This window comes from Mytilus galloprovincialis, chromosome 6 (assembly GCF_965363235.1).
Source record: "Mytilus galloprovincialis chromosome 6, xbMytGall1.hap1.1, whole genome shotgun sequence".
Taxonomy (NCBI): Eukaryota; Metazoa; Mollusca; class Bivalvia; order Mytilida; family Mytilidae; genus Mytilus; species Mytilus galloprovincialis.
The window spans coordinates 41,330,048-41,344,018 of NC_134843.1; the positions used below are offsets into that span (position 1 = coordinate 41,330,048).

A 13,971-nucleotide genomic window follows, 5' to 3' on the forward strand; every position below is an offset into this window, starting at 1 on the left:
TACTTGGAACATGTTTGATATGCATTAGGCACATCCAATTTAAATAATTTTTTAATGCTTATAATAATTGTTACCAACTGTATATTTAACAGAATAAGACCGTACATGATAAATGAACAGCTATTCACCGAGCATCCGCAATTCGAGAGAGGAAAACAAGATGGGTATTCCATTGTTGTGGTTGACACTACAGAAAGCAATACTCATATTGGACGATTTTGTGCATGTAAAGATCAAGCAAGCAGTACTGACTCTGTTGACGACTTTTATACACTGCATTGCAACTTAACAGAAAGCACGGAACAATGCACCGAATCGGCTGGTTCTAGCGATGGGGCAGTTCATTACGCATCATGCTCACAGTCATTCAGGAAGAAACGATCTTTGAATTTTGCAAATCAAAGAAGAAGACGAAGTGTAGATGAAAAGGATGATAATATTGATTTCGGCTCATTAATATATGACGAAGACGTAAATGACACGGGAATCGAAGTATGTAGGGTATCAATAAATGTAACAACAATCTGTTCATTTTTGTTTCAAATGCACTAACATTAGTAAACCTTATTTGTATTTTACGTTTAAATATAACAATGATGTTCTTAAATTAAAACAAATCGTGATCACTTACATCTCTAATGTATAAAATTGGGAATCTTAAATAGAAGAAACTGCATTAATAAACTCTATTAATGTTAGATCTCTCTGTGTTGCTAGTTAAAATCTATGCCAAACGCGAGGATTTCAGTTTTCTATATTGCTATTTGCTGATTCTTTAATGGTAACATATCATGTCTCCAAGCCGATAATGTTTTATGGGTCTCACGAGGAGACAAAAGTCGTAGTGGTAGATCATCGAAACATTAAAACTGTTATAAAGCAAACACAGAAAAGTAACAAAAGAAAAAAATTATACTCATCCTAGGCGCTCAAATCACAACAATAAGAAGGCAAAATCATATAAAAACTTAAATAGCATCGAAAACGAAAGTTCCTAAAAGTTGCCAAATACTGATGAAATCTATACATAGGAATACACAAACCTTTTTGTAAAGAGAGAGTTTACAGAATTTAACTTCTCACTGATATTTCATGTCAATGCAAAAGTGATGACTATTGGGCTGTCGATATCCCCTGGGATTAATAGTACGGTGACCAAGTAAGGAAAAGTCGCTTATTTAAGGAGTTTAATCGTCATTCGGACTATACGGCTGTAAATCACAGTATTGGTAGTTCAAAGGTTACACTTCACATTTTGACATGTCGTCAAAAAATCGTACGGTGCAATTTTTGTAAAATGGGCTTTGAAGTTCGTTCCCTTACTTTAAAGAAAAAAATACTTTCAAAAGATTTTTGGCCTACATTCTGAAAGAACATTCGGGATATGCTTTTTGTTATTATATACATTGTTGTAACACATTATTTTAACAATTTGTAAAAATTGAATACTACGAATATTTTGCATTTAATAGAGTACGTTTAAATTCATTTTCATCATTTATTTTTACGCAAAATGTAAAATAAACAACATTTATATGATATTTCAAACCTTTATTGAATAACACTTTCAAAAGCATTATTTCAACTTGTGCATTGAAACAAAATATACACTACAAATTGAAGATACAGGTTTTCCTCTTGAAATTCGACTTTTTAAAAAAATTGAACCGGACCGATACTATTATTTTAATCTATAAATGATATTTTGTATCACAACGATTTTTCATTTCTAACATTTGTTCAATTCGATTTTTTTTGGATAGTTTATGGTCCCATTTCGTGTTGGTTATCGTGTTTTATTATGTCTTTTTAAAAGATTTCATATTTTCGTATGTTTATTTGATATGGGGTTTTTTCTTTTTATACATTTCAAAAATTAAAAACCAAGTCTGAATTTGGACATGTAGTTATCTGGAAAATGTTTGAACTAGGAAGTCCTTTACGATTAGGTTCTAGTAGTTAAACAAGGCAACACATGGCTTTTAATTTTGAAAACTGTATCGTATGACAGAGAATAAGTACTGAATCAGTCACCTCCTTTACTGTAAAGAGTAAACGTTGCTTCTTAAGTTCTGTTGAAAGACTAAATGATGGAATCTGCCAGCAATGTGTTGTAGAGTATGGGTCGTTTGTTGAACCTGATTTGGTGAACCAATTCAATTCTGATGCCTCGTGTGCACTTTCCCTACCTCCCTTTGGCCCATCACTCACAACTTACACCAGTCTGAGAGGTGGTATGGCATTGCTTAAATGTATTGATGATAACAAAAAAGCAAAAAAAAAAAATGGTGACCTTGCAGGTGACTATTATAAAAATATGACCCAATGCTTTTCGCTAGCGCACACAGTAGCAGACATATTTTTACCGCTACGACATGAAAAGCTCAATAAAGTTGTTTGTTGAAAAGGAAAGCCGCACAAAGAGTACACCTTCAACCAAAATGTATCAGATTATTGAAGGGAGAAGGATACTGAATGGAAGAAGTTTCTTTCTGTTAAAGAAAACCAACAGGCTCTCCCTAATTTCTTTGGTAGTTTTTCTTTTTTAAAACTATGACAAATCCCCTATAATTCCACCTTATAATGAGCTTTACTCAGCTGGAACGTTTGTTAATCCGAAATTGTCGAAGTTATATCAGACAATAATGTTAATGACTGTTGTAACTTGCTTAGCACTCGCCAAGGGCCAATACTCGTATGATAATTAATGCCTTATACTTTGACATGAAGTTAACAGAAAAGGGAAAGAGCGACAGAATAATCCTAAGGACCTCTGATACGGGTGTGATTGTTCTGTGTGTTCACTACTGCAAACAAATGACACATGCATGCGAGTTGTAGGCGCAGTTGGATGTGTACAGATTGCTAGTTTAGTCTTACATGAATGATTTATTAGTTGTTGGTGGCTTTGAACTAGCTGTCAGATAACTGCGAGTACTCTCAGATCTGTTCCTAGTGTCTTTTCGTTGTTTGGATGTACAAGTACCCGGCTACGTCCAATTGTATTTTTGTCCATCTGATGAGTTAGGCCTTTTTCAACTGATTTTTATAGTTCGTTCTTATATTGTACTGTTATACCACTGTCCCAGGTTAGGGGGAATGTTTGGGATCCCGCTAATATGTTTAACCCCGCCACATTATTTATGTATGTGCCTGTCCCAAGTCAGGCGCCTGTAATTCAATGGTTGTCGTTTGTTTATGTGTTACATATTTGTTTTTCGTTCATTTTTTTATATAAATGAGACCGTTAGTTTTCTCGTTTGAATTGTTTTTACAAAAGACTTGAAAGGACACACACGACTATTGTAGTTACAGAGTTTTGGGAGTACTGACGAAGATGAAGCCCTTGTTTGTGTAAGAATTTAGTTTCGAAGATGTATGATCTGAGGAATGATCTCTTTAAATCATTCCATCACGATATTAATAAAATTCGCGTCAAGCTTGCCACCAGTAAAAAAGTATGTTTAGTCAGGTAACATCGCTGTAAAGCGGAAATTTTGACCGCATAAAACATTACTAAACCCCCTGTTTCGTCACCTTAAGAATACGGTTGGCGAAAAATAATTATTTCATTACACCCCGTTTATTTTTAAGGGCATATGTCAGCAGAATTCTTGCAGGATCTTTTGTGTTCATGTTAGGGAAAATCTTCATGTGAAAAGTGTTTGTTCACAACAAAACCTTACATGTACTGATCTTTGCTCCTTTCAAGGGTAAGAATTATGTAGAAATTCCTTGACAGATGATTCAGAAGATACTCCTGGATGAAATCTGTTTTCTAATCATTTTGGTTGGATTTTTTAATGTTCTTCGAGCTAATTAGTTGTTTTTGGTTGCAATGAATTACATGCATGAGCTTTTTCAAAATAAACATTCAAAATAGAAGGCTTTACTTGAAAACAACATTTATCTTTTATTGCTGAGGTTGAATGTCACCCGGCAAGGTAACTACTGTAACTTTAACGGAATTTGTATTGATCTTGTATAATAGAACAAGTGTTGAAAAACGCCAATTTTCAGAATTAACCGATTACTAAGTAATATGTTCCTTTTTTTTTAAATTTTCGAAATAATTCATGTTCAATATGTTGATCTTTGACCTTAATTTGTGCAAAACTGTTACCACATTTCTTTTTGACGACATCGATATTCCAAAAGTACTCATTTTTCTGAATCCAATGATATATGATATAGCCATATAGTATGTTTGACGATTAAATTTTAAAAATATTGGGTCTGGTCACCGTACTATAAACGTTCATTAGCAATGCTATCGACCGAGCTTTTCATATTTTTTAAATTGTTTTTTTTTAATGTCGGTAACAGTGTTTTTGAAAAACGATCACTCGATAGAGAAAGTTATGAAAATCAAATTAAATGATAAAATGTACCATGAGGTTTAAGTCATTTGATAATTAAAAAAAAATTGAATGTGTTTTATATACTCGAATTGCTAAGTTGCACTAAAAAAAAAACATGAGTACACGGACTTTATTTTTAAAGAAAAGCTGTATGGCTATTGCGTTATTGTTTTCCATACTTGAAGTCGCCTATAGTTTATTGTTTCTCATTATAACTTGGGTCATCAATCACACAGTGCAAATGCGACGAAAGTACCGTGATGAAGGCATAGGTAAACAAACTTAAAATTTCGATAGTGTTATTTGATGCTTAAAGAAAACTTTTAATACACCAATTCATTTAACAAATATCATGAATTAATAGACGGAAACGTATGGAAAATATAAAAAAAAACACTGGTACATCGCTTTTATGCATGTCTTACATTTCATTTATTTTTATGTGCTCTTTATTAAATTTGATTCTCATCTTGGTTAATAATTAATTGAGGTCACGATCGGTATACTTCGACAATAAAATCCGAAAGTAAATTAGTGAGCAAAGATTTCACAGATTGAAATATGTGTTAACATCGATTATACGTTATGGATTCGAAATAAATTTCAAAATCATGCAAGGAGGACTTTGATTGTAAACACGTTTGTATGCATTGGTTTTTAATTTACATGAGATTAGTATTACAAGGAAACTCTTCCATATGACTTTAAGCAGTTTTGAAAGGTTTAACCACTTAAGGTTGTATACATGTATTTTTTATTTATAGCCCCCAAAAACATTTAGAAACGGTTGGACGGCAGACAGAGCTTACCAGACATGCTATGACAGTATTAAAAATGCTGTTCCAGAAAACGTTTATAATAAATATGTAGATGTTCCTGTAAATAGTTATGTAAAATCATGCGTCAGTGATATAGAGGTACGTTTTGTATATAAAAAATAAGAATTTATCCTGATGTTGTTTAATAAACTGACAATGCCATGTCAAAAAGACATACAGATACAAAACACAACACAGAAAACAAAAGAGCAGCACGTACCCCACTAAAAGGTATGAGGTTCTACGGAAGGATGAACAGATTATGTTCCACAGTTGACACCTGTGCTGTCGTGTTGCTCCTGTTATAAATACATTCATAAGTTATATCAAGCGATTAGGCACCACTCAATAGTGGATTGGATATTGACTCTTAATTAACACTAATACATAATCAAACTAATAAGTCAAGAACCCCTTTTACTTGTGGAGATCTCATATGCTCTGAAAACGTAGGCTGTTCCTGCGACAGGTGGCCTCCGTCGTGTTGCTCATGAAAGTACAAACCAGGTATATTAGTCTATTAAGTCTAATTCTGTAGGTTATATTCGAGGAAAAAAAAGACATGTTAAAAATGGACCACAAAATGTGTTATTACAAAAAAAATGAAGAAAAAAGGAAAGATTAAACTGCACCTGTTCTTGGTTCGACAGTTAATATGAAACGTCAAATTATTCGGGATAGCTAAAATGATATGTGAAATATAGAAATATCTTTGTCGTAGATTTTTTTCTGGTGTTGAACAACTAAACAATAGAGAGGTATTGAGAAAAAAAAAACCATATTTGTACAGTAAAATAAATCTGGTAATGTTCGTTTTATTTTATTTTATATATACATTTAGCTGACAGGAGACACGACGTTTCTTCAAGATACAATCAATGCCATGATAACATTCATTATGACAGAGCTAGTGAAAACAGAGAAGCTTTATTTGACAAGGCAAGGATCAGAAACAGTATTAGAATATGTTACAGGTTTTCTCTGTCCAAATCAGTGTAGTAGCCATGGAAAATGTAAATCAGGTAAAATTTCAATTATAAATCCAACAAAAATGATACCGAATATCACGACACATGTTTCTATAAAAAAACATCAAGATAGAAAGATAAAAATCCCTTTTTACCTCACCTGGTCTGAAGGGCCAAGTGAGCTTTTCTCATCACTTTGCGTCTGCGTCTGTCGTCGTCGTCGTCGTCTGTTAACTTTTACAAAAATCTTCTCCTCTGAACTTATTGGGTCAAATTTAACCAAACTTGGCCACAATCATCATTGGGGTATCTAGTTTAAAAAATGTGTCCGGTGACCCGGCCAACCAACCAAGATGGCCGCCATGGCTAAAAATAGAACATAGGGATAAAATGTAAATTTTGTCTTATATTTTTGAACCTTGTTGTTAGATTGCTGCCACTAAATTGGTAATTTTAAGAAAATTTTGCAGTTTTTGGTTATTATTTTGAATATTATTATAGATAAAGATAACTGTAAACATCATAATGTTCAGCAAAGTAAGATCTACAAATAAGTCAACATGACCAAAATGGTCAGTTGACCCCTTAAGGAGTTATTGCCCTTTATAGTCATTTTTTACCAATTTTTCGTAAATTTTTGTAATCTTCTACAAAAATCTTCTCCTCTGAAACTACTGGGCAAAATTTGATCAAACTTAGCCACAATCATTATAAGGGTATCTATTTCAAAAAATGTGTGCGGTAACCCGGCCAACAAACCAAGATGGCCGCCATGGCTAAAAATAAAACATAGGGATAAAATGTAAATTTTGGCTTATAACTTTGAAACCAAAGCATTTAAAGCAAATCTGACAAGCATTTAAATTGTTTATCAAGTTAATATCTATCTGCCCTGAAATTTTCTGATGAATTGGACAACTGGTTGTTGGGTTGCGGTCTCCCAATTGGTATTTTTTAAAGAAATTTTGCCATTTTTTTGGTTATTATCTTGAATACTATTATAGATAGAGATAAACTGTAAACAGCAATAATTTTTAGCAAAGTAAGATCTATTATACATAGAGAAAATAGTAAGGAGCAAGAATTTCAGTACATAATGATCTACAAACACATCACCATCACCAAAACACAATTTTATCATGAATCCATCTGTTTAACTTGTTTAATGTGCACACAGACCAACGTGAGCGACACAGGCTCTTAAGAGCCTCCAGTTTTTTTTATAGGCATACGTGAAAAAAACCCAGACGTTTAACAAATTCTTCTTTCACAAAAGAGTCTTGTGAGACTCTTCACAAGACTCGTTTGTGAAAGAAGAATTTCGTATTATAATGTTGATATAAAAAAGATGTGGTATGATTGCCAATGAGACATGTCTCCACAAGAGACCAAAATGACACAGAAATTAACCACTAAAGGTCACTAAATAGTCAGCTGTAAATGGCCCCGAAATGACAATGTAAAACAATTCAAACAAGAAAACTAACGGCCTAATTTATGTACAAAGAAATGAACATAAAACAAATATGTAACACATAAACAAACGACAACCACTGAATTACAGGCTCCTGACTTGGGACAGGCACATACATACAGATTTTTTTCGGGGTTAAACATGTACAAGGGGTCCAAACCCTCAACCTAACCCGGGACAATGATGTAACAGTACAACATAAAAACGAACTATAAAAAATCAGTTAAAAAAGGCTTAACTCATCAGATGGAGAAAAATACAAATGGACGTGGACGGGTACTTTTACATCCCAACAACAAATAGACACGAGGTACAGATCTGAGAAGACTCGCAGCAAATGACAGCTAGTTAAAAGCCTCTAACAACTAATGAAAAAATCATGCATCTAAGACTAAATTATCAATTCGTACACATCCAACATCCAATGGATTTCCTGTAATGACGTCATAAACAGTCAGAGAAAAACATGACCGTGTGCAATGCCAAGATACAGGTATCGACAGATTATAGATCCATGAAATTGAAGAGATGTATATAACATACAAGTAATTTTTAGTTTGCTTTAAAAAAAAATCAATATTTATACCAATAAAAACAATATTCAATGACCTTATTACATTGTTGAATTTGTAACCTTTTAGAACAAGTTTATTTAAAGGATTGACAAGTTTACCAGGATTTTTTCTAAATTTCTGGGCACGGTTAACAACATTTCAATTTGTTTAGAGACATAAAGTGTCTGTAAAACTAATAACGCAGCAAAATGACACTTTGTTTTTATCTGAAAAGTGTATACTAGTATGGCGTAATGTTGTATGTATACAAACTTCATTTTCAACCGAAGCTAGAAATAGAATCCATTTAAACAATGTCGATAACCGTTTCTTCGTAAAGGGCATACACATGTCCGGAATATAATGTGCTGCAATTATATACACTCAGAAAAGATAAAAAAAGGTGTAATGGATGAGAAATAGTAATTCTAAAACTTACGCAATTTATTGTAGCACCATATGTTCTTCTTGAATACTTTTTTAAAAAATATACTTTCAGGAGTTTGCACATGTGACAGAGAGTTTATTGGTGAAGACTGTTCTTATAATATATCAGTACCCCCTAGTGATACAAGTCTACCATTTGACGGTTTATGTACACTCAGAAGTAGGGCTTGCAGATCAACAAACATTTTGGGGGATTTTTTGTCGAGTACTGTTTGGTGCAAGATAAAATATTTTCAGGTATTAACAATTTTATAGCTTGGTAGTTGGTACAATCAACATCTTTTTCAGTTATTATTTGTATAAAAACAATGTCAACTCTTCAATTTGATTTATCTTTTTTATAATCATAAAGAATATATTTGTTTTTTTGGCATATCATTATCCAATTTTTGTAATAAACTTGACAACATATTTGCGTTATAGTTCTTAATTACACTTTAGTTTCATTATATTTAAGCTATGTATGCCAATGTTGAGTAATTTATATTCAACCCAATGTTTACAGATCTTTCAAGAAACGGTTTTATATAAGCCTGATGAGGATATATTTTTAGCAGAATACAGAAATCTATACATGGTTACTCTGGAGCTACCATTATCACGAAAGAAAAGATCAGCAAATGGACCAGTAATGTCAGACGGATATGACATTAGTCTTTCATATGATGGCATTCATTTTGGAGATAATATCAGTATGATAATTTTCGATGACCAGAAGTATTCATGTAATGTGTCTTTAAAAACATGCGTATCATTGGTAAGTATTTACAGCTATTGGTAGTAATCGAAGGTGGTACTTATACCTTAAAGTACACACCTACTTTTTCGGATACGTTTTTTGTTAAGGTTAGTTTTTCTTAGTGGGTTTTACTATCCTTGTAATGTCACATGATTAAGATACGAACACAAAAACATAACATAATAAAGATCATTGTGGAAAGTTGGTTGTGTTTTGAGTAAAGGTACAACATGAATCCTAGTTAATAATTTTTCACATTCAAGTAACTTACAAATAAATATGTTAGGGTTCTATTCCATACAATGTTGTCCTCAAGTATTTATACATATTTGGCCAACAATTTGTACATTTGAAGCTTTTCTGATAAAAGTGCTGCAGCTGCACTAAATTTATAAAGTGTTTAATATTGTAAATCTGCATAAAACACGTCTTAAACAAAGTCAGATTTAATCAAACAACTATCACGCTGATAAACATCAACCCAACAATATTAGATCTGTAAACTTGCTTTCGCAATTTTTTTGTTTTCCCTCGCCGGGATTCGAACCCATGCTACTGGGTATATATATAATATTACGGATTACAAATGTGTCGAGGTTTGTGATTGGATAACAACACAGAGATGTCAGTATATATTCAGGAAACTGCCGGGGTATATACGACAGATCTAACATTGTTGGGTTGATGTTTAGACGAGTTGTATATCTAACATTGTTGGGTTGATGTTTGAACACGATGTTTGAACATCAACCCAACAATGTTAGGTAATCTATTTTAGAAGTATACAATCACTGTAAATAAATATATGTATATGTCTGCCTGTCTGTAGTGACAACTGCAAATTATACCTTGTCCATCGGATTTCTTATGATTAAGAAATACCAACGCTTATAATATGTATAAAGTGCCTAGAAAATCAACCTAACGATGTTAGAGAAGATTTGATTCGTAACTTCCTCCCCGGCGCCGGGGTTGGAACCTGTACTTTTTGTTTCTAACTTCTACGACAACACCGCCTAGCATTGCGCAAGAGACCTTATCCCCTCCTCTAACTCTAGCTTATAAAAATAAGCTTTCGTGTCTTACACATATATATATATATATATGGAGGATATTATAAAGAACATTGTGAACATTTCGATATAGTTATAGACAAAATGTAAATATTCATATTGAATATAAATATTTGGTGCATTTTCAGCTTTATTTTTTTCTTATTTTGTGCACAGCGTTTGGTAATGGAGATATTGTATTGTAATACTCAGTGAGGGAGTTAGAAAAGGTTATTGTCAACTACAATGCGTACATCACCCTTCACGCATTGAAGTTTATCTATGAAGATACTTTTAAAGGTTGTAATTTTATTTTCAGAATGATTCCCCAGAAGATAACGGTAAACAATATATTAAGTTAATCATGTTAATGTTTTAAGTGAATAAATATCCAAGTTAAAGCATTTGCTGTGTCAAAATGTATTTTTTTAAGATCATTGATTCTTTTAACAACTACATGAACAAAATATAAACTCTGAGAAAAGAAGATATAAAACTTCAGAAAGAAGAGATGCAGAGAGCATAAATCTTAGAAAACCCTGTCTATTGCTTTTGTGGCAAACAGTAGCAAATATTATATACGAATTCAAGACAGTAAAATTGAAGAAACATGTTCAAAGACGGTATCTAACTTTCGAAGTGGTAAGTATAATGCAGTGCATGACTAATAATATGTCCGTGACTTTGTTAACATACTACTCAGCCTTTGTATCAACTGAAAAGTTTATATTTTAGTCTTGTTCTCAATATTGATGAAATATTTTACCGTTAAGGCGATTTTCATATCCGATTGGCAGGCATTTCATTTCACGCCTACGGGTGCGGGAGTATCTCACTACATTGAAGACCCATTGGTGGCCTTCGGCTGTTGTCTGCTCTATGGTCGGATTGTTATCGCTTTGACGCATTCCCGATTTCCTTTCTCAATTTTATGATAATAATTTTACTTTTAATACTCGAAAGTCAATGCATCAAAGTCGAAAACTTTGCACGATATCACGTGTTTAACAAAAAAATATCTTTTAGATGTCGAAATTTTGAAACTAGCGTTCATTACAAAAGTATAAGAATCAGTGAGCATGACTTGCGTAAAGAAAAGAGCAGATATCTGTATATACATTGAAACCAAAGAAAAGGTCTTACCTGTAGAAGACGAAACCTCACTTTTTTCTCTACTTTCAAAATAATAAAATATTAAAACAAAACCGAGGCGAAGAAAAATATTAAAGGGAAATTCAAACAAACCAACAACCACATTGCAGAATAATTTAATTTTGGATGTTACGTGTCTTCTGATTGGCTGACGTTATTTTGTTATGAGCCCATAGACATAATTTAGTCATGTGACCGTGACGTCATCAACGTTTTTTCATGGTTTTCTACGGTTTAAAATGGAATTTAGAATTAAATTATAAGAAATGACTGTAATATTTTTTCTGTCTATTCGAAATAACATAAAAAATGTGGTGTACACTGTTAAATAACCCGCTACGCGCGTTATTCAGTGTGCACCAAATTTTTTATGTTATTTCTTCATAGACAGAAAAAATATTACAGTCATTCCTTAAATACAAAAATGACTAAAAGACAAACAACAAAATACAAAACACAACATAGAAAACCAAAGAACTGAGCAAAACGATCATAAACTAAGGATTTTCTTATCCCAGGCATAGATTACCTTATCCGTATTTGGCACAACTTTTTGGAATTTTTTATCCTCAATGCTCTTCAACTTTGTACTTGTTTGGCTTTTTAAATATTTTGATATGAGCGTCACTGATGAGTCTTATGTAGACGAAACGCGCGTTTGGCGTACTAAATTATAATCCTGGTACCTTTGATAACTAATCACAACCAAATACCGGGGTAGATCTCATGTGCTCCAGAAGGTTAAGCAGATCCTCCTCTACAGGTGGCACCCGTCATGTAGTTTTTGAATGACAGTGCAAAAGATGTATACTATATTTTCAAATCTTTCCGATACTGAGGAAATAGCAGTCCTGCTTAAATCGTTCAAATATAAACCAAGTATAAAAAAGGTTCATTTGAAAACATAGTTTTGGAGCTGAGGATAGACAATGCTATATAATACCTACATAAAACATTATTGTTAAATCATATACTGTAACAGTTATCTAATTATCTCAAGAAAATGGCATTTAAAAAAAATTATAAAACGAATATTTTATTGCAGATGTCGTATTTACTGTGGTACCTGCTACCGTTTGTGTAGTTGTTGTTTTCGTCTTGGTTATAGGGGCAATCTGCTATAAATTAAAAAATCCAAAGTAAGACATTTTATCATCAAAAATTTACAAAAAATATTAATATTTGCTATATTTAACAAAAAAGTATAAAGAAGAAAATATACTGAATGTTACAAATTTTAATTCTATGGACGTGACACACTGCACTTAAAAGAAAGAACAAATAAAAAGACCACAATCTACTGTAAGTTCATTCAAACGGAGGACACGCTAAATTATCTCCATGAAGTTTTATACTTTGTTTATTGACATGTTGCGCTTTATTAATTTTTTTTTAATATCAAATCATAATTTCAATGGTAGCATTTAATACGTTTTTCTTATACAGTACATACATATATAAAACGACAAATTAACAAATACTCAATGAAATAGCCAAATTTTAATTTCGATTTAGAAATACTTCTAAAACGTAAGGTAAAAATAAAGTACGAAATTCAAATGTCTTGAAAAAGAATGCTGAAATAATAAAAAAAACATGGTCAGTTGGCATTTTTTGTGTTTACTTATGACAAAATTAATGGAATGAACATTATTTTGATCACTCTATTTCCAAAACATTTGTGTAAAATTCTCACTGGAGAGTCCTTATTTAAAAAATAATACACGTCTGGTTCATTAAAATGTGTATCATTTATTGATATTAGCTTCTCGATCTTAGCGTACTTTCAGATATCCTTACTGGCTAAAAAATACAACCATGTCAAAACGGGGGTACTAAGTAATTATATTATATTTTCTCATAATTTCTTATCATTTTCTTTTTGGCAGGTCAAAAATTGGGTCGTTTGATTATAAAAGCAGTGTGAAACCTGATACACAAATGTTTTCGATTGAGAATTGGACCACTAGAGAAAATACAGTCAGTGACCTTCAACTGGATTTTGATGAAGACAAAACAGGCGATTGTATTGAAGTGTATGAAAAGCAATTCCCTCCAAACAGTCATTTGGAATAAGACTTTTGAAACCAACTGTGTCGTTCTTAGCAGTAGATTCATCGTTTCTTGTGTGTTTGACCATTATTAATAACAATTAAAAAAAAAAAAAAAAAACTCTGGTACCTCCCAATATAGATAAATTAACATCATTGTCCTGTTGTTCATTTTGATTTAGATAAAATTCAAATATATGTATTAGTAATGTTTGAACTTTTTTTTTCATTATTTTTCCAAATTTTCATTGAGTTTCTTCCAAAAATTGTTTTTATTTCAATATTATTTTGAAGCATAGGTAAATCGGGTTTACAATGTTAAATGAACACTATTTGCTGGTCGCTTAATTCCTTT

At 32.3% G+C, this 13,971-nt stretch overlaps 1 protein-coding gene across 2 annotated transcripts in view; it reads left to right on the forward strand.

Moving 5' to 3' along the window:
- The window catches only part of LOC143079589 (von Willebrand factor D and EGF domain-containing protein-like), a 37,006-nt gene extending 23,035 nt beyond the window's left edge, over nt 1–13,971 (forward strand). The window contains exons 16-23 of one of the 2 annotated variants that reach the window (XM_076255004.1): nt 93–492; nt 5,126–5,278; nt 6,021–6,201; nt 8,675–8,859; nt 9,128–9,379; nt 10,733–10,754; nt 12,611–12,704; nt 13,455–13,971. In XM_076255004.1, the coding sequence (XP_076111119.1) occupies nt 93–492; nt 5,126–5,278; nt 6,021–6,201; nt 8,675–8,859; nt 9,128–9,379; nt 10,733–10,754; nt 12,611–12,704; nt 13,455–13,641 (1,474 nt within the window). In that variant the 3' untranslated portion in view covers nt 13,642–13,971. The remainder of the gene's footprint in view (nt 1–92; nt 493–5,125; nt 5,279–6,020; nt 6,202–8,674; nt 8,860–9,127; nt 9,380–10,732; nt 10,755–12,610; nt 12,705–13,454) is intronic. The other variant, XM_076255006.1, reaches the window with a different exon arrangement.